Here is a 23,611-nt window from a genome sequence, read left to right as displayed (position 1 = left end):
TGAAAAAAAATGGACAAGTCTGATGGTCGATGCTCTTGGAATCTGCAAGCAGGCATGTGGAGAACAATTTAATTACACATGATTCCACGTCACCTCCCTCAGCAGTGGGAAGCTCTCAGGGACAAGTGCAGCCTTACAAAACTGACTGTACAGACAGAATAAGATGTGCTGCAGTGTTGAGGCTGGTGTGCCTCTGCCAGGATCAGAGTGGGGCCATTCCAGTAGAGTGGAATGCTGAACCCAGGTGCATTTGGCACATCCAGGGTTTCTGATCCTCATGACTTTGTGGTGCCTGTGCAATCAGGTTCACAACTTCAACCTTTAAGTCCCTTCTCTGTATTATTTGATTGTATGCAAATTCCATCACTCTGTTAGCCTAAAGAACTATTCCTCATGTTGCAAAGAAGTTTGAAAAAAATGGCCGAAGTAAATTTTCTGAACTCAGAAACCAAATTAAAATCACTTCTATCTAGATCTTTTAAACCAGCCATCAATTTGTTTGTTTTTTTTTTTTTACTAAGGACTTGAGCCTTAAGGCTTAGTCTGGACATAAGGTATTTCACTTCTTCAAGGTACTTGAGCACCAGAGTAGGATTTCTGTAGGAGTCTTACTTGCTTAAAAGTCCTGCTTCTTGAGGTGGCAGATGTTGGGCTTTCACAGAATAGTGGAAGAGCTTTTGTTCAAAATCTCTGGTGATACTTGTACCATTTCTTGATTATCTAACCTCTGAAAATTTAAAGGATTACTAGACACAAAATTCATTGAAGGGAGTTTCTTAATTTTACCTTGTTTGATACTCCACTTTGAAAATAGATAATTTTTGAAATAAATTTCTATTTTAATTGTAAAGTTATCTTTAAAATAACAGTATTTAATTTTAAAGCTACAGCAGACAGGCGTATTATATTTTCTGCATGTGCAGTAGTTGAGAACTGAGTGAAATTTTTAGGGAGGAACTTCCTAATTTCAGCATTTTGTTTTAAGAATTTATATAATATTGAAATATATTTATATAAATATAAAATTTATGCTTGAGTGCATCTATAAATTATCTCCTCAGCTCCATGTAAAAGGCAGAAGTAACTATAAGAAGTGTCTTGATGAACAGCTTTCCTTACTCAGTAAAAAGCTGAAGACCATACTCGGGCCGTTGGTGTAAAACATGGAAGAAAGAGACAAACATAGAAAGCATTGAGTTCCTGGCTAACTGCATTGTTCTAGGTAATATTTAGATATATATGTGAGGATGCTGAACAGATTTACTTGATGCTCTGAATATAAACATGCAAAAAAAAATTGACTAAATGAAATGAAAACTGCTTTATTTCTCCCCAGAGTTCCTAAATAACTGCACTGGCATCATTTCTGCTTGTGAGGGGAGGGGATGGGACCAGAATCTCTCAATTACCGGAGGTCACCTAAAAAGGAGAAAATTTCATAAGCAGTAGAAGTATCTGAAATCATCTTAGCTGAAAGAAAGCAGCTGTGTGACATATGAAAATACTCAGTGCATTTTTTACAGTTTTATTGCCAGTGTGAGTTTAACCTGTCTGTGGCTTTTTAATCCCTTGTTATGTGGACACATTTAAGTCATGCTGATTCTGATTGAGCCTGCTGATCAAGCTTCTTTTGTCAGGGCTGTTCCACAGGAGTGTGGTTTGGTTGAAATACTCATGCACATACAGTTAAATAGATATTAAAATCTATGGATAAAGACAAATTTGAGGTTTGCTGTACTTGGAACTGTGGGGTTTTAAATTTTTTTTGTTGTTGTTCTCAAGGAAAAAAATGAATAGAACTGACAGATAATTTTTTTTATAGAATATGCATCATAAAAGTTTGGTTAGTGCCATGTTAGTCTTAAAATGCTCCCAGCAAAAATTCCCTGAGCTGTTGTGGTTTTTTGCTGCTTTTCCTGTTGGAAACCCAGGGTTTAGGTGACCAGTATTTCTCCCAGAAAATGGGTTCAACAAGATGCCTTGCAGGCTTTCTAAGGCAGCAGATTTGCTTGCTCCCACAGATTGCTGGTTCAAAGTAACATATGCATTGTGGTGATGTTAGATTCTGAGTAGAGGGGTTTTTTTGTGGGTGGCTAATTTGGGTTGTTTTTCATTGCTTAGCTTAGTAGCTCTATTTAGACTCTTGTTGCATGTCTGTTAGAATTGATGCAGACGTATTTGTGGATGCCCATTTCTGCATCCACAAACTCCATATTTATAGATGCATCTGTGGGGATGATGCCCTAAAATGGCTGCCTTGTGTCCTGGTGTGTTTCCCACCTGACATACTCAGTTTTGGAAAGACTTCCTTAGGCTTTAGAGAGGAGCTATTTGAGGAACGATTGAACTAGCAAAGCCTGCTTTGCTCCAGCTTTGTCTCAGGATGGAGTGTCTTGGTTCTGAAGAGCCAAACTAATTTTGATATTTTTTCATTTGGTGGCTGTTAACTCCACTGTAGATTGTGCCTGTCCTACAGTTTTCCCACTGAGGAGATGGGTACAGAGGAGATGGTGATTAAAGGGTTTTCTTGTCCTACTTGGCTGCCAATCTCTTTATAGAGTCCATACAATCAGTGTTTTGTGCCCTCTTTGAAGCTGTGCTGGAAACCAGTGAGCCAAAAATCTAGAGATGGAAGAGTTTATTAGTGAGACTTTCTAAGGAAGTAAAACTTGTGTGGGTCTTGTTCAAGAATGAACTGTACTGAGATCTACCCAAGAACTCTTTAAAGATTTGAAGAGCTTCTCTTCTTTTATGTCATAGAGCTGTGATGGAGGTACATGAAGAAAAAGCTTGATGTCCCCAGAATTTTCCTGCAGTTTTCAGCCTGCTTAGCAGCAATCTGCTTGGTAATGAACCTTGCTGCAAGCGGCTCTTGGAGGGAAGGGAAATCCTGATTTGAGAGGCTTTATTAGATACTTAGATTTGTCAGAGATACCTTTGCTATCCAAGTGTTACCAGAGGTTCTCCAAGCTTGTTTCTCTGTCATATTAAGCTGATAGTGCAGAAGTTCTTTAAAATTCTTAATACTGGGATAAATGGCCAGAACTTTTGTGTATTTGTTCGCTTGTTATGTTTTTGTAGATAAAAATTGGGCTAAAAATGTAGCTCCAGAGTTGAAAGTAAAAAGCCATCAAGAAGAGATTGTTGATAAACATCCATATCAGAGAAATGAAGTCAGGATGTTTAACTGTAATTCCATTTTTTTTATCTGTATGCAACCTTCTCTATACAAAACCACATCCAAACCTCATGTATTCAGTAATTGCACAGTATTTTGGAGTGTCATTTTAAAATAATAGGATTCCTTGAGACTGGGTTACAAAAAGCACAAAAAAGGCTTTCTTGGGTTCCAAGTACTTTGACTCCAGTATCCTCTGTTTCTTTGTTTTAAATTGGCATTCTGTTTCTGTAATTGATTTAAATTGGTCTCTTTTCTGAAGATCACACAGTTGTTTTTCAAAACATCTTTTTTTTCAAAAATTCGTATCTAGCTGGAGCTTATGCTTAGATTTTACACCAGTGGGCAGATTCTTCAGTTCTAGAATCTAAATTTGCCAGGTATACAGTTCAAATGAAAACTGAAATTTTTAATGCTGCATTTTTGAGTGCAGTGAATTTTTTTTTTAATTACTAACACTGATTTGGGAGCATCTGACTCTTAAAACCAATGGAATTTGTGAGAAAAAAGTTTAATTTTATATATATTTTTTTTAATAATTTTTTTTAGTCATTGTATTTGGTTCCAGGATTTACCTGAGCCACATTGTTCAGTGTCGCAGAAAGAAAGCTGTTTTTAGAAAAGTGAAGTTATGGCTGGATACAAATAACGGATATGTATATGATGGTTTTTACCCTTCCACTACTTGTAGTGTGCTTAAAATAGTGTATGGAAGTTCTTTCTGGATTGGTTTCTTGATTTCTGTTTTGAGAGAGGTGCTAATGTGTCCCAGTTATGGATAAACTTTCACGTAGTGTTTTTTGTGCTATTTCCCACTTCACAGATGGGCATTTGAGGCACTGAGAGTTCAGATCTTCAGCTGGTTTGAGTCTTGAGTGGTGCTCTTTGCCTTAACAGGCAGTTCCAGTGCATCTTTCTCCAAATGTGGCCAAAACACAGCGCTTGGAGTAGAGGTGACAGGGACTGGAGATCCTTGCTGTATTGAATAGGAATTTTGATAATTATTCCAGTACTTTTAATGTTTTAAGACTTAAATTGTGGGAAACTCCTGTCTAGGTTACCTGTTATGATTGAGTGCTTGTAGGCTAAAGAGGTGTGGGGTGGGAGGTTAAGGTGAAGGGACTGTATTAAAGCTAACTGTAATACTGCTGAAGAAGTCTCTTGACATGTTGCAGTAAAAACCAGACCTTTTTTGTCTAAGTAGGGGTTTAAAAATGCAGTGTATAAAATAGGGATCGAGAGAGTTTGTCATCTGGCCTGACAAGAATTCAGGAGTTAAGTTGTTAAATGTTTTATACTTCTTGCCACTCAGTCCTCAAAAGTGACCTCAAAATATGTAATATTTTTACCTTGTTTAAGTCAAACTTTTTTCTGAAGCAGAGGTGACACCTTTTTGAGGCTGCAGTTGGCCCTAATGCAATACTATGCCAAGTTTACAGGAGTAATAAATTGTATCATTAAATTCTAAACAAGTCATAGAGATGAGTTCTAAAATGATTAGGAGAGCTAGGAATTTAGTGGAATATGTGTGATGCATATGGGGTTTTGTTTGCTGGGGTTTTACTATTAAAAACATGTTTTTGCAGTCTGGAATCCATTGCATTCAGTTTGGTTTTGTACCAGCTTTAAATGTCTAAGAGAGCACAAGTAAATGTTCCTTAACCGAGACCAGGATATTTAGAATTTATGGCAGCTCCTTTGTATGCTATTTTCTGTACACAAGCTTCTGAGTTCCTTGCAGGATCTAAAACAGTCGACCAGTTGGAGTCTGGAAAAATAGTCTGGTACAGAAATTCGAGTAATAATTTTTACCCTAAAATCTTCAAGCCACAGTGAAATTCAGTTAACTTAATAACATTTCAGAGCAGCAGAAAGGTAAATGTTTGCTCCAGAATTTTGTGAGCATTGTGCTCTCTGTTGTGTGTAATAGTAACTGTAATCATTCAGAATGAACAGCTGACTTGCTTAAATTTCTTAATGGTGCAGTGAACCCTGCCAAGTGCCATTGTGGCTCATGCTGTTCCTGTCCTTCTGGTGGCTGTCACCGTGCTTCCTTAGCTAGGAAAGTGCTCCTGACATCTTGTGTGGGTTCTCAGGGCTGCTCACAGGTGCCTCATGGTACAGCACACAGCCCAAACCTAGTGTACAGCAGCACTTCACTGTAAGGATTTGACTAATAATAATAAAATATGGAAATGTTGGGCAAATTGGGAATCACTTGGGGAGGAAAGTGCTTGATGTGTCCTATGTTGAAACATCTCAGGTGTTCTATACAGAGGGAGTAATTCCAGTGCTCAGGTATAGGAATGTGGCACACACAGCTGAAGTTTGGATGAAAATTCAGAGGTCTTGGAGCTGGATAGTTTCACATGGCTCTAAGTCATGCAGCTGTCTCTTCGTAACTTGTCAGATGGCACTGAGTGCTTGTTTAATGTGTGACTGCAGCATGTTTGTGGAAGGCCACATGGGCTCTGAGGGAGGGTTTGTCATCCCTGGCTTGAGTACCTGGCCTAAAGTCTAATTTTGTAGGAATATCTTCTGTGGCTACCAGTACCTGTCTAAATGTACTTAAATATATATATATATATATATATATAAAATACTGTTGAATATATTGAGCTGCCTAATTGAAATTATTTTGTGCAAGTCAGATTACTAAGGAATGTGCAGCTTTAGTCATTGTAAAACAGTTTATTTTTCTATGTAGTATAAGTTGGGGAAAACTTGTCAAACAGTATATGAATTTTAACAGTATAAAAGGCTTAGAGCTCAGTTGTAATGAGCAGAGTAGTTTTTCTAAATTAAACATAAAAAGGGGTATTCAGGGAATCTGTTCACTGTCCTCTGTTCTTGAAGCTGTCAAACGTTCTAGAAAGAGCAGTTGTTACAATGAAGGTCTGCCCAAGTATGAAATCTGTATTGCTCTGTAAAAAAGAGTGTTATTAGGATTAAGATTTTCCATGTTTCATCTCTACCAGAGGTGCAGGCTTTGGAAAACTACGGCAAAAGATTATCTTAAACCACCCTCACACTGCTTTCTGCTCTGTCTGTATCTGTGAGGGCTTTGCTGCTGTTGACAAAAAATGACCCAAGCTGTCTTTTTTTAATTAGTTTTTGTTTGCTAGTTTCTAGATTATTCACCATTATGAAGCTACTTCTTGTTTACAAACTCCGTGGCTGGGATGAGTCTTGGGCCAAAAATTAAACTCTGTGTGAGCCCTTTGCACTTGAAAGAATGTGTGAGCATAGTGATTGTAGGGTATGGCTCGATACAGTTATGGGCTCACCTGAAAGCTGGTTTGCCACCTGTGCTCCTGGCAGTTACTGCCCAGCACCTTCTCTGATGCTCCAGGATGACTGTGGTGGACTCTTCATCATAAATACATGATCTACACTCCAGCCAAAGGCTTGGCTGCTAGGCTATCCTTCATCTATCAAAAAAAACTACACTGAGGCTGCAAGGTTCCACTGGAAGCCAAAGCTCAATACTCAAATATCTTTACAGAAGAGAACTCACCCAGTCTGAGTGCAAGCTTATCTTTGGAGTTATCAGCTGAGCCGATTTCAAGCACTCTTCAGGCTGCCCCAATACTTACTTGCAATTCAAACATGTCAGGCTTTGCCCATCAGTATTATTCATGGCCAGACTACTGCTTTCAGCCTGTCTGGAGACCTGAATCCAGGCAGACTTGTTTATCAGGCTGAGTCTAGATCAGACATGAGGCTCTGCATTGGCCTTTTCTGGTGGAAGGAGATTCAGTTTACCAGAAGGTGTTCTGTGGAAGAACCTGGCAGACTGTGTCACTTCAACTCTTCTGTGCCTCTCTGTTCCCAGCCTCTTATTTATGATAAGGAGTCTGCTACAATCATCCTGGGGCATCAGAGGAGGTGCTGGGCAGTAACTGCCAGGAGCACAGTCTTCAGGTGAGCCCATAACTGTAAAATTGTACACTAAATCACTGTGCTCACATGTTCCTTCTAGTGCAAACAGCTCATCCAGAGTTCTGATTTCCTGCCCGAGTCTGGTTTGCTCGCTGGGCTGGGTTCACCCTGCTCCCATCCTGCATTTTGTATTTTTGGATGACGCACAGAATAACTGTCGGTGTAACACTTGCTGTTGAAATAGCCAAATGCTGACTAATCTGGAAGAAGAATATGGGAGTTGCTCCCTTTTTCTGAGGAGAGAATATATTTCTTTGCCGTGTATGTGGCCCCATACAAGGCTGGAGATTGTCCCCTTTGCAGCAGTCTGCATGGATTGTAATAGAATAGCTTCTGCCCCAAGTTATGCTGAAGCTGAGCCATCCCAAGGTTATTTGCCATCTTAATTTCTTTTCAATCGTGGCTTGTAAATTGAGGTAGAAGGCAGAGACGGATGGGAATGTTATCATACCTATATACATTAAATTTCCATGATCTTTTGACATTGCTAAGTGTCTGTCATGACCAAGTAGGGGCTTTGTTCTTTAGGTTGCTTGTCCTTGCAGACTGTTCTTAATCCATGAGCACCTTGCATGGGAATCACGTTCCCTTTGAAGGTCTGCAGCTCTGAGTTTGACATGAGAATTTGATCACTGAAGGGTTTGAACAGAATGTCTTGCTTCTTGCTGCCTGCTTTTAGAATGAAACACAACCCTTTGAGCATATATAACTCTTTTTGAATTCATATAGAAATAGATAAAAAATTGTTGTTGTAAAGAGGGTAGCAGGATTTTTGACTGTTAAGAGAAATCAACTTGAATAATAATGTTCTGATTGAGTGAATGCTCACTTGTGTTCCTGCCTGGTGATGAGCAGCAACTCTGCAACTTCCTTCCAAGAATTCTAGAGAAGTATCACAGTTAATTACTGGGTTCTTTTTCTCAAGGCCTGTTATTCTGGGGGAAGGAGGGAGGAGAGGAATGACCTGCTCCAAGAGCCCTGTAATTTACTGCTGCAAGAAGAATAGTGTAACTCTTGGTTTAAGGGATTCTCGCTCTCCTCCTCTGAGCATACTGTGTTCTGGTTTTGACAAAAAATTTCTTACTCTGTGTATTTAGTGTCTCTGGCTGCTGTGTTCATCATGGTTTTAATTGGAGAAAAAAGAAGCAAGTTCCAGAAATACTATACTGCAGTAACTTAATTGTGTCTCAGCACTACTTGGCTTTGGGAGTGGGTGAGGTCATTGAGCTTCCCCAGTGGGGAAAGAGCTGCTGGTGGAAATTTTGTGTGTTTGTGGAGTTTGAGATTGGGTTTTTATTATTCATTTTCTAGTGTAATCATGGATGATATTTACCATTTTAACAGTGTTTGATGTTAATTAAATGCTGACCCTCCTGGTTTTGTGACATTCATATTGAAGAGGTAGAAATACTTAAAAATTCCTGATGTTACATAAGGATAAGGTTTCTGGAGTTAATGCATTCCTTGGCATCCTGCAGGATGCTTAAATGAAACAGTGCAAATGGTGTGAAATATGCTGTCCACTTCTGGCCTGTGACCTCTGACTTAAGTCTTGGCTTCTATTCAGGTTGCTTTACTTTTCTGTTATTTTTCTTTACAGGCAGATTTTGAGGAGCGAACAGAAGGTACCAGACTCGATGAGTTTCCAGCGAAATGTCGGAAAAGTCAGGCCAGAGTACAAAAGCAAAGGATGGAAAAACAAAGTATGCGACACTCAGTCTGTTTAATACTTACAAGGGAAAGTCACTGGAAACTCAGAAAACCACAGGTGAGTAAGCTGTCTTTAGAGTTGCATTCTTTCGGTTTCATCATTACTGCAGTGCTAATTAAGAGTGCAGAGTATGTGAGCACTTAACCACAGCATGGTTTTTCATAACTGCTTGGTGCAGCAGTGAAGTGGAAGGATTGTGGAAAGCAGCATTCATTAGTTTCTGCTTAGCTGTAAACTGGAGCGTCAGTTAAGACAGACAGCATTTGCAGTCTAGTAGGAAGTAGAATGTGGGTAAATAAAGACATGCCATTCCCCAGCTGTGCATTTTACTGCATTAACATTTGTCACACTGGAAGTGTGAAATTGAGGGAAAGGCAATGCTCACTTACAGCTGTGGGACTTAGATTTTTTTTGACAAACACTGGACAAAACTTACACTGATAACCTCAAATAAGGTGACTGTGAGCTTGCTTTTTCATTAGTCATTGAATGGAGAACCAGGGGGAAGGGATGTTGATGTTCTGAAGGTTTTGAACTTGACAAAGTTGCCTAAATTATTTGTAAAATAGAAAAAGTGTGCCCAAACTTGTTGAAGGTTGCCACAATATTGTTTTTAAAAGTTGAAACTGAGCTGTTTGTTGTGATACACCTTACCCACGGTGGTAACTTGTGCTTGTTCCCTGAGTTGGTTACTTGGTAGGTTGAATGTCCTGTGGGGTACATTAGCTTTGTACTTGTGGTCTGGAGTAAATACAATTTGTAGGAATGTTTTTGCAAGGGCAGCATCTGCCAGCTGAAATTGGCAGCAATAAAGAAATGGGCTAGACCCATGGGGTATTCCTGAACTCGTCAATGTACATTAAGCTCCAGAAGAACCAGAGAATAATGCTTGACATTAACATCTTGTTGTAAATGCCTTCTTTAGCTTTCTGTCACTGAATGTTGTGTATAAAGGTGGGGCCGTACATCCTTTTTAATCTCTGGAATAGGCTAGCCATAATGACTCAGAACTCAAAAAGTAGTCAAATTTTCCCAGACCAATTGTTTTCAATTCCCATTTTAAAATTTTAATTCTTAACACTCTTAAATTTTTCTGACTTTCTTACAAAACATTTTTATGTAGCTCTGTCTAAACAGAGTTAACTTGCACTTTCTGTTCTGGCACGCAGTTGCTGCACGCCATGGATTACAGAGTCTTGGAAAAGTTGCTATTTCCAGGAGGATGCCTCCCCCAGCTAATCTGCCCAGCCTCAAAGCAGAGAACAAAGGCAACGACCCCAATGTGAACATTGTGCCTAAGGACGGCACAGGATGGGCTTCAAAACAAGAACAGCACGAAGAAGAGAAGTAAGTTTTTACATTTTTCGTACTGAGAATTAGAAGTGACAATTCTAGGTATTCCATTTCTTGCTGCTTAATGTTCAGTGTCCTTCAGTCAAATATAGACACTTTTCTCCTTTAAGCTTTTATAGAATTTCTGTGGAATTAAAAAAAAAGAATTATCACTGGCTTGGTTTGCAGGGCCATTTCTCTCAGGTTTGCCCAAATCTTGGGATTGGCAGGACCTGAGAAGAAATATGCTACACTGGAGAGTTCTCAGCATAGCTACCAGAGAGGAAATAGAACCACTATTAATTTCTGTGAGGCAGAATCTTGCTTGTAGAAGGGTAGTTTAAAAAAAAAACCTTGCACAAAAAAAGCCTCCTCACATTTAAGTTGAAAATGGTCTGCTTATAAATTACATGATAGGGGAAGAATATTTCACTGGACATGTAAGTTTTGATGTCTGCTGACAGGAAATACTACAGCACATTTTGTAAGATCAATGTGATCACGTTAAATAAAATTCTCTCAAAACCCCAAGGAATATAGCAGGAAAATTAGAGAATAGCTTACAAGTTCATGCGAGTATGCAAAAATTAGCTTAACTGTGCTTGTGCTGATGTATGACAGAGAAAACTCAAAAATTCTTGGTTTGCATGTTTGTTTAAATCTTTACTTTATTTTGCTAATGGTTAATGTTTGCCCTTTAATTTTTTTTTGTTAGAATGCCGTAAATTCTACAGACTTTCAAAAATTTTTTTATCTTAAACTCTACACTATTGTTCCAGACTCCTCCAATATGTGATACAAACAAGACAGAAGTTGTGGCATTGTTGATGCACTGTTGTATACCTTGTATGATAAAAATTTCCCATGCTTAGTGCAGTTTCATGTGCTAGATTTGTTTCACACTTGTACAGCTAAATAGGATGAAAGGATCATAGAAAATGCTGAGTTGGGAGAGACCCATCAGGGTCAGAGAGTCCAACTGCTGGTCCTGCACAGGAAGAAACTAAATAGAAACTGAAACTTCTCAGTTTCTAATTGGAAAGTATTTTAAAGCAGTTCTTTTTTTTCATATAAACTTAAAATAGGATGTGATTCTCATTGCATAAGTAGAAGGAAGGTTTAAATGTTAATTCTTTTCATACAAATTGCTCTGGAAAACACTGGAATTTAGGGACAGTGGTTGTATGTTCCTAGTGCTTGTGAAAGCAAAAGATGAGGTTTAAAGGTTTCTTTCCTCATCTTTCTCTCCCTTTATTTTTCTTTTTATATATTCCTACGTTTCAATACCAATTTTTGACATCTCTCTAAAAAGCTGATAGACTTCAGGAATATAATGTTGTGTTTAGCCTTTTATTTTAAACTTTTGAAACTGCAGAGTCACAGTTTTCTGCCCTGTGTTTTGTTTGGTATTTTAACATCTCCCTGTGACCCTGTAAGGTCACGTACACTTTGCCCTGTTAAATCTGTGTTTAGCTGGTAGCTTGTTTGATTAAACAGGCCTTTGCATGGCCATGTGTTAGGAGACACCAGTAGTTGATGTTCTGTTTACAAACAAATGTCCCTTATCTGCAGCAGGAAGTTGTTTGTATTTATGTATGTATTACTCTGATAAAGGCCTCAGAAGCCAGATAAAAGTAAAATTAGTGAGGCAGAGATTTGTTCCCAGGGACAGGTGTGTATGCCCAGGCCATGAGGAAATTCTCCTAAACTTGGACCATCTGATGTGTTTGCTCAGATCTTAAAATCATTTGTTTGATTACTGCTGTGTTTCAATGTGCTTGAAATGCTGCAGTTTACATGTGAAGTGTTTTATTGTTCCTCTCACAAGTGTTGCAGGTAAAGGTTACATCTTGATAATGGCTTGCTTTAGTTTCATTTATTTTCTCTTGTATCATTGTATTGGGATTCACAGGAATTCCCTGTGTTATTCCCTGTAATTATGAAAATTAATTAACTTTACTGCTTTCTCGAGTTGTCACTCATTCTGTAGGTATTGCCTCAGTCTCTTTCCTGGATAGTGCAGGCTGTTGTGTAGTGATTTGATTAATTCAGCCGAGTTCTTTCACTCATCCATATTTGCAGGGCAGTGCTTAGATAATTAAAATTTTAAATGGGCTTGTATTTTAAACAGGAGCATTGCAAGGTAAGTTTCTTTAACAGTCTTGTTCCTTGTGTCACAAAGTTCAGCAATGCAAGTCATAAATTCCCCAAAGTCCGCTTAGAAAATGTGCAGCTGTAAGAAATACAAGTGGAAAACAGAAACAAATGAGATTTTTTTTTCCTAGACTGTAATACTCTCATGGAACGTGAAAATTGCATTTTGTTGTTACTTTGAGAAGCTTGTGTATTTCTGCCCAGCAGTGATATTTTTCATGGTATTTGCTTCTCTGTCAGTTCTGAGAGTCCTGTGTAGTACTTTGGGTTGATCACTGCAGAACCCAAATGGAACTGATTTCTTAGTGGTAGTCCTCAGAAATTTAGGGTCACTTTAGGATCTACTTGAAGCATTTACAGTTGTTTTTTGTCAGTGAAGTGACATGATACCACCCTGCTTCTGTCTTCACTGGTGTAATAAAGTGATTCTAGACTACAGGATTTGCCCCATAATTCCTGTTTTATCAAAAGTTCCTACCAGGGAGCTGGAGGGTTAGTCTTAGTTGATTTTAGACACTAATGCTTTGAGTCTTAAGTTACCTGAATATGCAGATTTCAGAAATAGCCTTTATTGAAAGAAGTTCAACAATATGACTAAATCTGCAGACTAGAAAGGGCTTGTGTCTGGGTTTTTTACACTGGACAAAATGAATGCTTGTGCCTCTTCATTGTTAAGATGGTGGGACTGAGCCCATTTCTTAAGACTTAAGGTTCTGAGCTCCAGTTCATGGTACCCATAGAGTTTTTCATGGTATCTTTAGCTTTCCTTATCAGTTCCTTTTATTTGGGAATTCCTGACTAGCATTTGCCTTCTTTCTCTCAGTTCATGGTGGTCTTGAAGTGCTTTCCTGTGTTAACTCCCGAGGCAAGAGAACATTAATCCCAATTATTCCCTTTGATGGCTGTAGATGGATTGTTTTTTTGATTGTCCAATACACTTCTTTAAAAGCTGTAATTCAGTTCATGCCTGGCTGCATTTTCTGCCGAGCCATTTTCATTGATTCCTCTCCTCTTTGGGAAATGGAATCTTGAAATAATTAGCTAATTTATTCCATTTTTAAACTGTTACTATAACAACTCCTTTTATGTAAGAAAACGCCTTTTCTGAGGAAAAGTAGTTATTGGTTCTTCAGCTGCACAGCTCCCTTATTTAATTCCCTTGTTTGCAGTAGCCATCCTGACACTCTTACTCTGTGCTCACCGTCTTGTATTCACAAGTGCCTTTCCTCTAATTCAGACAGCCAGACGTGCCGCAGACACAGCCAAAACCTGCTGTTCCTGCTCCTCCAGAAGCAGCTCCTGTTGCCAAATCCTGGGCCAACACCAAGCCAGGGGGACAAGACGGTGAGTGCTGCTCAGGGTGGAGGGGTTCTGGGATGGGCTGGGAGAGACCCCCACACTCAGCAGTCCCTTGAGGCTTGGCAGGGTCACTTGGGACTGGGCAAAGTCGTGGAAGCAACATTGCAGGCTGGGAAATGAGCCCATCCTCAGTCCCTGGCTTTATCAGCGGGTCTGGCTGACTTTTACAAGCTTGCTGGAGTCACCTCTTTTGAATTGACAGGGAAGTGATGGTGGCAGCATAAAATCTTCAGTGTGGCTGTGGTGAGGAGGGTCACAGTCAGTTCTTATAATACAAACAATTTTGTCATGGAAAGGAGAGATGGAAAGAGTTGGTGGTCATTCTGATCATAGTTTTGGATGATTTTGTGCAAAGTATGTGCAATTTTGCTTCTGTTTAAACATGTGAGACAGCAGTACTTTTCCTTTCATTTTATAAATTCCTTGGTTGTTTTAGTATCAAAGTGATAATGTTTCAGTAGTTTTCTTTCTGGGAAAAACATTAAAGGTGTGTTTCAAGGGTTATTTAACATAATTGGATGAAAGGATGGAAAATTGTTTCCATCAGTGTGAGTCTTAGCTTGAGTGTTTTCATTACAGATGTAAGTTCAGAACTAAATCTTCAGGAGATTTTTTTTTAAATGCTTGTAGAGTGAGAGGTTACTTTAAATTCCTCTGTCTCCGTTATGATAAATAACCTGCAGCGTGTTTTATTCCTTAAGTTTGCGACTTGCAGGATTTCCATGGCTATAAAATGGAGTTAAGGCTTTCCAGTTGAAGAATTGAGTTCTTAAAATAATAAAATATTAATAGCATGGAGGTAATTTCTCAGATACCACATGGAGTTTGTTAACATCACATATCTAATGAGTTTTGTGCACTGAGAATTAGAAGTGACAGTTCTAGATACTTCATTTCTTGCTGCTTAATTCTCAGTGTTTTGCTGTCAAAAATAGAAACTTTTCTCCTTTAAGCTTTTGTAGGATTTCTGTGGAATTAAAAAAAAAAATGAACACTGATGCAAAGTGATCTGCATAGCAACCTTCCTGCAGAAGCTGATAAGATCATCTCCATGGCACAGGAAATAGTGATTCGCCTCAGTAGCTTCAAAATGCATTTAGCTAATTATTTCATAGTTACCATGGCAGCTTGTGTGCCAAGCCCAGATGGCACCCTCATTTCATTCAATTAATGCAGCACTGGGTTTGCAGTTTCAGGGTTTCAGGAAGCTGCACTGGATGTGAATTGGCAGCAGCTGCTTGCTGTCCTGCGTTTGAAACGCAGGATCCACCTGTTGTGCTCCTGCTTCCCTGAGCTGCAGTTGGCTCTCAGAACTTGCAGTTTCTCCACCTGCCTTGTGCATGTTCCTGCAGCACTCAGCCTTGTGCTCTTGTAAAACTTGAATGAGGCAAGGTTAAACCTTTCTCTGATCCTCTTGGTGGCCATGGGGAAAGGAAAAACTAAATGTAACAGCAGCATGTATTTTTCAGCTCATGCTTCAGCTAAAATTTGGAGTAAATTACTACTAAAATATCTTTGAATTTTTTAACTTCTTTCTGAACTGCTTGTTGCCAGTCTGGCTTCCTCAGGTTTGTAGCTTAAATACAGGCAAAGAGATTTCTGGTGTTGTTACTTTGCCATTAAAATGTTCACTGTGTAGGCTTGAGCAGAAGGCATTTTTCCAGATTAATAAAACTCATGAATGTTGCATGCCACAGGATTTCAGAAGGGGCTCCCTTGCCTTGCAGGTCATCTGGTTAGTGGGACTGGTTTTCTACGGCAACAGTCCAGTGTCCTTTAAGAAAAAACAAATTAATGTGGTCTGTAGTATGCAAAGTCAGAATGAAAGGAAATTTTGGAGACATGGGTATAAATACTGTTGTTTTCTGACATGCCTTTACACAGCACAGAGTAAGGAATGTATCCTGTGTTTAACTCTTAAAAAAACCCAACCAAATATAAGCCCACTGGTATCCCTGCACTTTTTCTTTGTGAATGATTCTTTCAGAGACTGGAGAGAACATAAGTTTTTCTCATTGTTAAAAAGAAGCCCATCATTGGGACTAGGGGGTTTTGGACACCATATATTCAGATCCCTGTTTGTGAGCTTGCCCTTTCCCATAATCCATGTAGCCTAATACCACATCCCTTAGTAGTCAGTGGTAGAGACAGGTACAGGAACAGGCTGGAATTCAGGCTGTTGGAATGGAAATCTGCACTCAGTCAGATTATTGGTGATTTGGCACAGGAATGCTGCTGATCTAATAGGTCACTATACATTATGTGTATGGGGAGGAAATTGATGCAAAGCAGATGCCAACAAAACCTTCTAACAAGGAAGACAACCTTTATATGTTGCTTCCATACTATGTACAACAGAAGTCTTAAATTCCAATCTTGAGTATGATGTCAAGGGTTTTAGAAATCAAAGAATGTTGTTCTGATATTTTTCTCATAATGTAGAAGCTGTGGCCTTTTAAAGTCCTGGAGATTTCTTACTAGAACAATAATTAATCATAAACGTGTTTGCAATTACATAGTTTCCTATTCTTGGGTGGACTACAGTTTTAGAGTGAAAAGAAGGAAATCTTTGTCTGGAAGGAGTGGGGAAAAGTGTTTACAGAGCTGAGGAACTCCAGGTACATCCTGGGCTAAGTCTTGTTCCATTGTCCATTGTTGCTCTCTAGTGCTTCTGGATTTTTCTCAGTCTCAACAGCTGTCACAATTGGTCCAATAAATTCAGCAACTTTGGAACCCTTTATATTGCCAGTAAATGACTGTGGCTTTAACATTTAATGTTTAATGTTTTTATTTTAAAAAATGAATGTTCACTTCTAAGGGATGATCAGACTTCTGTTATTTTCTGAACTATTTTGTCTACAGCAAGTTGTGACTTTCTGAATATCTTGCTCTGTAGGTCCACCTATTCCAATCAATAGTTATTTCCAGCAAGAATTCCCCAGTCTGCCGGCAGCTGGGGATCAGGAAAAGTCAGGCAAAGATAAGGATGCACCTGAAGATGGATCAGGAGCCAACCTACGACCACAGAGTAAGTGTGAGCTATAAATTGTTGTGAGTTGGTTTGTGTGGAACTTACTGCTTGTGCCCTGTACAAAAGAAATAGATTAATATGTTGTTTCAATCAGCACACTCCTACATGGAAGAAGTGGATATCTGGGGCTTTATTCTGCTTTTCTGTGTTCCTGGTGTGTGGAAAATAGTGTGTTTAATCCCATCACTTCCCATTTTCCCAGTGTATGCAGTACTGTAGTTGTGCTCGGAGGAACATTTGTTAGTTGCACAATACTGGCATTTTCTTACTTCAGCCACTGATGTCACAGCAGATGAGATCCCTCTTTAAAGAACTCTCCTAGAGTTAACTAATTGCACAAATGGTGATCAGGGCTGGCCTTAAGTTGTTAATACTCCTAAGAGTAGGGCCTGAAAATTCCTGAAGAGGAAGTTCAGTCTACAGATGCCAAAAGAGTGGGTTGTACCTTTAAAGACATTGGCATCTTCAGCTCCTGGATGCACTGCTCTGACAAGCTGGATCTGTTTCAGCAGTGGGGGATTAGATCTGGTGAAAACAACTGTAACAATGCTGGGTTTACATCTCTCAGGAAAGAAATGTGTACTTCTTCCCCAGATCACTTTAATTGGGAGGGTGCTTGGGACTGTGCTTGTTACCAGTGGAAGACAAGGTCTGTTTCTCCCTCAAAAGTTTGGTTTTGATGAGGTTTGATGGACTGGAGGGCCTGTCCTGCACTGTGGCTGGCGCTGTCCCATGCCAGTGATAGGCACTTTAGAGGGCTTGAGCTCTCAGGAAATCTGTAACTCCTTTCCTTGTTACAGGTCTTGGTTTTCCTTGATTTGTTTGTCAGGTCCTGCAGACCATGTGCCTGTTCATGTCTTGTCTTGATCTTGATCTAAAGAATAAATTGTCAGGAAATGGGAGAGATGTCCAGCACCAAATGAGAGCAGCTACGTGTCTGTTCAGCCTCCTGCAGGCAGTTACAGTTTTGGTCAGCACTGTACATGCTATATTAAGCTCTTCTTTCCTGTCTGACAGCAGAAAGCTAAATGAACTTGGCAAGTAATCAGTCCCCCTTTAGCAGCTGTGCTTCTCAGCAAAGATAAGTGCAAGAACTGTAATGGATAGTTAGGAGCAGAGTTTAACTCTGCCTTAAGGTTTGTGTCCCTAAAGAAACATCATTTACAGCATGTGTCTCTGAATATTTGTTTGTCTCCATTGATCTGAGCACTGTTCCAAAGTTTACCATAGTGGGTTTTTTGTCTTAACCCGTGCTCTGCAGGCAGAAACTCCTAAAAGAATGGAGTCCCTGGCACAAATGATAAGTCATTAAAATCCCTGACTTTTCCTGGACAATTTACTAGACATTCACACCAGAAGTACAGCCTTTATCACTTCTATTCCGTCCTTGTCAGGCAGAGATGCAAACCAGACTATATCTGTCTTCACTTGGACCTATATTGTGCTTTACCTTTCTTTCTCAGCTGCTTGAGAATTTCCTGGTAGGCCTTTGCTGCTTAGGAACCTTGATCTTTTCCTTGACAGCGTCTTCACACTGAATCAACAGTGGCCCACTTAGCACAGCTAAATCTGTTTTCTTTCTTGTGCTACAATCAGTATCCTTCCAAAATTGCACTGTGTTTTGGAAGGTAGAATGGGACAGCTAGAGCAGTCCATAAGTTTAGCTCTGACCCTTCAGGAACACAGCTGGATCTAGGGCTGAAGAGGATCAGGAAGCAGCTTCTGTTGATTCTCGAATGGCCAATGCTTGTTTCAGTAGCGGATAGGAACATGTGTCTGCTGTGTCACCGAGGACTGCGTGGGAACAGTGTGTTCTTCACCATCCCTGGCTGGAAATCTGCAATTTAAAGTCTATTTCTGGCTTTTCGTGTGCTGATTCTGTCCATGCAGATGCTACTAGTTGGAGGGATGAGGGTAATAAGAAACATTCTGGTTCTCCAACAGATCAAGAAGCTAAGGGACAAGAAGATGGCAGCACTACACCAGCAGAACAAAATGATGGCCAGAAGGCAGGAGACAAGAGGGATGTGCGGTTGCCCCAGATCCCTCAGCCCAAGCTGAACGGCCAGCAGCAGCCACCCATCTCATCCCAGTACAGAGCAATGATGCCTCCTTATGTGAGTGATGGTTGCATGAACTGTTTTTAATCAGCAGGGATTGGTTTTTGGCTAGGGGGATTTTCTTAGGCCCCTTTCTCTCCCCGCCATGGAATTCTTATCAGTTCTGCTGGAAGGGCACGGTTGAAATCCAGCACAGGATGTGGTTACCTGTTGCTACTTAGAGTTTGAACTTGTCAGGAGTTGATTAACACTTCCAGTCACTTCCCCTTGGGGACCTGATGTCACCCACTTGTGATATTAAGCAAACTTGAGTGAAGAGTCTCACTTTATTTCCATTGCTGTCTTTGATGGTCTCAGTGTACTTAATGCAGTAATACTTTCTAATGAGTGGCTCGTGTTTTTAATCCTTTTTTAGATGTTTAATCAGTATCCCAGAATGGCATATCCTCCCTCCATGCAAGGTCCAACAAGATTTCCTAATTCTGAGCCTAGCAGGTAAGAAACTTAAAAGTGGTTGTGGTTTTTGTCTGTGTATGAACTCTGTGACTTAATTTAAAAAAGAAATCACTTGAACCAAGTATGTCAGCGGTGATTAAACACTCTGTAAGAACTGACACTGATCAGCCTCCCAAGTTTTGCTTGTGTGGAGCAGTGTCATGGGGTGCCTGGAGTTTGAGAGCTCAGCTGGAAAACTTGAGGCAATTCTGCATATTACAGGGATTTTGATTTGTGAGGAGCAGGAGTCACTTGTAGGAACATCTTTGAAACTTAAACCAGTATTTTGCCCATAAAAGGACTTTTCCATTGTTACAGTGAAAACAGTCAATTCCTTGTTCACAACTTTGATTTCCAATTAAAATTGAGCTCTAATGCACTATAAAACTGACTTTCCACTTCTCTGTGTGTTTTTCCACAGTGTAGGATAGCTGTGCACATGGAAGAGTAATTATTTGAATTCTGGTAGTCACACATGTGGACGAGAGTTCACTGTGCTTGAAACAGCAGTGCTGTATATTTCAAATAATGGTCATATAAGTTGACCTTTTCTCTGTCATTTGTGGATAAGTAGTGACAGTGGCTTTTTTTCCTCTCATTTTTTAGAGGCCCAAGGGGAAGAGGCCCACCCTCATGGTGCTCAGAACCTATTGAACGCCCATCCATTCTTAGTGCTAGTGAACTCAAAGAGCTTGATAAATTTGATAATCTGGATGCTGAGGCTGATGAAGGCTGGGCAGGTAAGAACATCAGATTAATGGTCTGTTACTTGTATGCTGAATGTTTCTGAAAGGTTAATTGAACATTTGTTTATGCGTCAGGTGCTCAGAGTGAAGTGGATTACACTGAGCAGTTGAATTTCAGTGATGATGATGAGCAAGGAAGCAGTCAGAAAGAGAAGGAAAGTGGGTGAGTTGGTGTTGCCAATTAGATGGGAAATGTCACTTAACTAGATTTTGGAAAGATTAATGAAATGAGTGCAAATACTCATTCCAGTAGCACTAATTCCAGTAATTTAATACTGTATTCAGTTGCATAACTGCCTGCAGACTCCAGTCAGCTGGGTGTGTAGAAATTATTCTAAGAAACACTGAGGCTAGGAGATACTCCACGCAGGTATTTGGTGATTTATGCATTCTGTTTTTCTTATTTCTTTGCACAGTGATGAACAAACACCAGCAAAAGATTCCCAGAGTCCTGATGGCCAGAAGGAAACCGAAGAACAGACAAATGCCAAGTCTGCCACCCAGGTTTCCACAGCAGCAGCCAAAGGGTCTTACAGCAAAAGCTCTCAGCTTGATCAGGTTTGTGTGCTCTTCTCTTCAGCTCCTGTGGCAGCAGCCTTGTCAGGAGATCTCCGACTCAGGTGTCTTTCCAAACTGTCAGGTCAATTAAGGTTATGAACATGAGGGAAGGCATTAGCTGCTGAAAGCATTATCTGAGCTGTGCTAACTGATCAGGTGCTGCTCAGACAACCTAGCTGCCTCTGGTTGTGGCATAAAAATAGCATGGCTTTATGTAGTGTGTCCTGCCCCACACTCCTGAGGGGTGAGAGCTCTTCACCAGGCATTGGGGCTCAGTTCACAGGCTCCATACTCTGTGTGTCCATCCCTGGAACTGAATGAAGCCATTCTGGTGTTTATCAGGTTTTCCAGTGGATAAAATAGCCCACACATTTTTTCATGGGTTTGGGGACTTTTTTTCTAGTGTCGTGGTCCACTTTCTGCAGTGCAGCTTAGCTGTAATGTGACTTCATTTCTCAGGCTAATGGGTTTTATACTGACCATGTAGAATTCATCAACTCAGCCATTTTTGTTTCCTCTAGTAGAGGAATATTGACATCCACCTCAATTTATGTTTGCTACAGTCCCATTTCCCCCCTGCCCCAAGGAAAAGCTACTGTTGGTTTTGAAAATTTCCCAGACATATTTTCTCTTGACACCAGTAATAATGAAGATGGGAAACCTGAGAATGGTTTTACTTGCACTTTCTCTCTGTTTTAAAGATCACACTGTTCTTTAAGGTTTGATGCTACATTGAATTTAAGAAAAAAGGGTGCAGGAACATAAACTTAAATTGTTCAGCTCTCAGGACATAAAAGTGAAAATGTTTTTGCCCTTGTTTTACATGCAGATTTGTGTTGAATGCAAATGCCTTATTAGATGTAGTATCTTAATGCAGTAGAAAACAGTAAATCTAAAATTTTTCAGCGTGGCTGTGGTTAGAAGCTTGCTTAACTGTGGTACTGTGTTTGACCCAACAGGATCGAGGTCCACCACAGCCTTCTATACATGAAAGAGGTGGCCCTGCTCTTCCTCCAAAATCTATTCTACCACCGGTAAGAAAGATTAGAATTGTCCTTATTTCCTTGAATTAAATTCTTTAATACTGTGGTGGAGGGATTTAGACTAAGAAAAGTAAAAATATGTTTCACATAATGATAAACCTTTCTTTTAACAAGTAAAATCATCGTAGTGCCTGGGGCTGGTAGGAATGGGACCCCAACACAGCCACGCTGCAATTGTGTAAAGCTGCCCCATCTTGTAAGTGCCGTGTGAAAAGCACAGGAATTGCAGGAGTTTTTAGTTACCCAGCCCCACTTGGGAACTGGAGAGGACAGGAGCAGGGGAGCAGTGCTGGGGGGATGCCTGCCAACACAGATGAGGAGATGTAGTCCCAAATTAAATGTGAACTAAAATCTCTCTTAATCCTGAGCTACCTTGAAATTCCTTGGCTCCTTGAGGGACTTCTGAGATTTAGAGCAGCCTGTAACCAAATCTAAAATATGTTTGTGATCTTTGCTGTCACTTCACCCTGATGGTGATGGGGAGGAGAGCAGACACGAGCCCAAGCAATTCTGTACCTCTCCTTTCAGAGCTCAGGCTGTGAGAGTTTGAACCAGATCAGGAAGGTGGGGGCTGGCTTTTTCTTCCAAGTCATGCTTTTTAAAGATGCCATGCAGATACACGTGTGTTGACAAATAGTTAAAATGTAGTATTTCAGCTGGCTGCTTACGTGACACATGTTCAATCTGGTTGATTTTCTCCTTGCAGCACCCTCCTCCCCCTGATCGGCAGATGGGAAGGCAGGGACCCTTTCCTCCTAAACCAGTACCAGATGAAGATGAAATTTGGAAGCAGAGGAGAAGGCAGCAGTCAGAGATATCGGCTGCGGTGGAGCGAGCCCGTAAGCGGCGAGAAGAGGAGGAGAGGAGAATGGAAGAGCAGCGAAAAGCAGCTTGTGCTGAAAAGCTCAAACGGTTAAATGAGAAATTCGGCTGTGTGACAAAACCCTCCCGAGAAGACCCTCTGAAAGACAGAGAGAGGGAGAGGGAGAGAGAAAGGGAGAGGGAGAGAGAACGGGAGCGGGAGAGGGAAAAGGAGAGGGAGCGGGAGAGGGAGCGAGAAAAAGAGAGGGAGAAGGAAAAGGAGAAAGAGAGGGAAAGGGAGAAGGAAAAGGAAAAAGAAGAAAAAGAAAAACTGGAGAAGGCAAAAGAACAAGAAGTGGAGAAAGAGAAAGAAAAAGAGGTGGAGAAAGAAGAGAAGGAGAATGAGAAAGAGAAAGAAGAGGAGAAACCAGCACATGAGGTTCCCGAGCCTGTAGAACCTGTGGCAGCACCTGTAGTGGAAAAACAAGAAAGTGAAACCAAGAATAACAAGGAAGAAAAAGGTATGCTTGCACACAAGTAGGAGTTGTCCTTCTTAAAGCTGAGTCACAGAGCATAGCTGTTGTCTAGCAGTTTCATTTGCATACCTAATTAACCTACTGCATCTAGACCAATTATTTCCCTGGTGCATTACAGTTGATAACTCTCCTTTGAGCTAAGCCTGTTTGCCCAGCTCATCAAAAGATTAGGGGGGAAAATGGCTTCTGTGATTTAGGCTGGACTTTGAGGAATACAGAAAGAAAAGCAAGCTTTCTTCTCTTCCTAAAGAAGGGTCAGCCACCCATGTTGTTTAAAAAGTAATGCAAATTATTTCAGCTATTCTGTTCTTTCAGCAAGCCTAGAGAAGTAGACACAAAGGGCGCCTATTTAAATGGGGTGCGTTTTTTGTACTGAAACTTGAATGCCACAAGAAAACTGTTAGTCTGTGCTTGGTAAGATTATATTAGATTTAAATGGATAAAATTGATTATTTTAAAACCGAACCTTACTTAATGAAGAAAAGTTGATCCAAATGTGATACAGTGTCATCGATACAGCACTTCTTAAATCACATAATAGTTGCAACCTGAATGCCAGTGGTTGATTTCCCAGTGTATCCAAGTTTAAAAAAGACAGAGGTGTATCAACAGCAGTTGTTCTGTTTTGAAGGGTTGTCCTTGACTTTTTGTGCCTTTTCTGGTTT

The 23,611-nt window shown here is 40.2% G+C and overlaps 1 protein-coding gene across 15 annotated transcripts in view; it reads left to right on the top strand.

Annotated features, from left to right (window-relative positions):
* PRRC2C (proline rich coiled-coil 2C) overlaps window positions 1-23,611 on the top strand; it is a 69,309-nt gene that overhangs the window by 7,410 nt on the left and 38,288 nt on the right. For all 15 annotated transcript variants that reach the window (XM_072932898.1, XM_030279700.4, XM_030279697.4 and 12 more), the window contains exons 2-12: window positions 8,721-8,888; window positions 10,001-10,178; window positions 13,555-13,661; window positions 16,573-16,704; window positions 18,652-18,824; window positions 19,183-19,262; window positions 19,869-20,002; window positions 20,084-20,171; window positions 20,425-20,566; window positions 21,526-21,600; window positions 22,316-22,931. In XM_072932898.1, the coding sequence (XP_072788999.1) occupies window positions 8,774-8,888; window positions 10,001-10,178; window positions 13,555-13,661; window positions 16,573-16,704; window positions 18,652-18,824; window positions 19,183-19,262; window positions 19,869-20,002; window positions 20,084-20,171; window positions 20,425-20,566; window positions 21,526-21,600; window positions 22,316-22,931 (1,840 nt within the window). In that variant the 5' untranslated portion in view covers window positions 8,721-8,773. The remainder of the gene's footprint in view (window positions 1-8,720; window positions 8,889-10,000; window positions 10,179-13,554; window positions 13,662-16,572; window positions 16,705-18,651; window positions 18,825-19,182; window positions 19,263-19,868; window positions 20,003-20,083; window positions 20,172-20,424; window positions 20,567-21,525; window positions 21,601-22,315; window positions 22,932-23,611) is intronic.

Source organism: Taeniopygia guttata, chromosome 8 (genome assembly GCF_048771995.1).
Source record: "Taeniopygia guttata chromosome 8, bTaeGut7.mat, whole genome shotgun sequence".
Taxonomy (NCBI): Eukaryota; Metazoa; Chordata; class Aves; order Passeriformes; family Estrildidae; genus Taeniopygia; species Taeniopygia guttata.
Note: the sequence above shows the minus strand (reverse complement) of the source record. Positions and strands in the feature narration are given on the sequence as shown.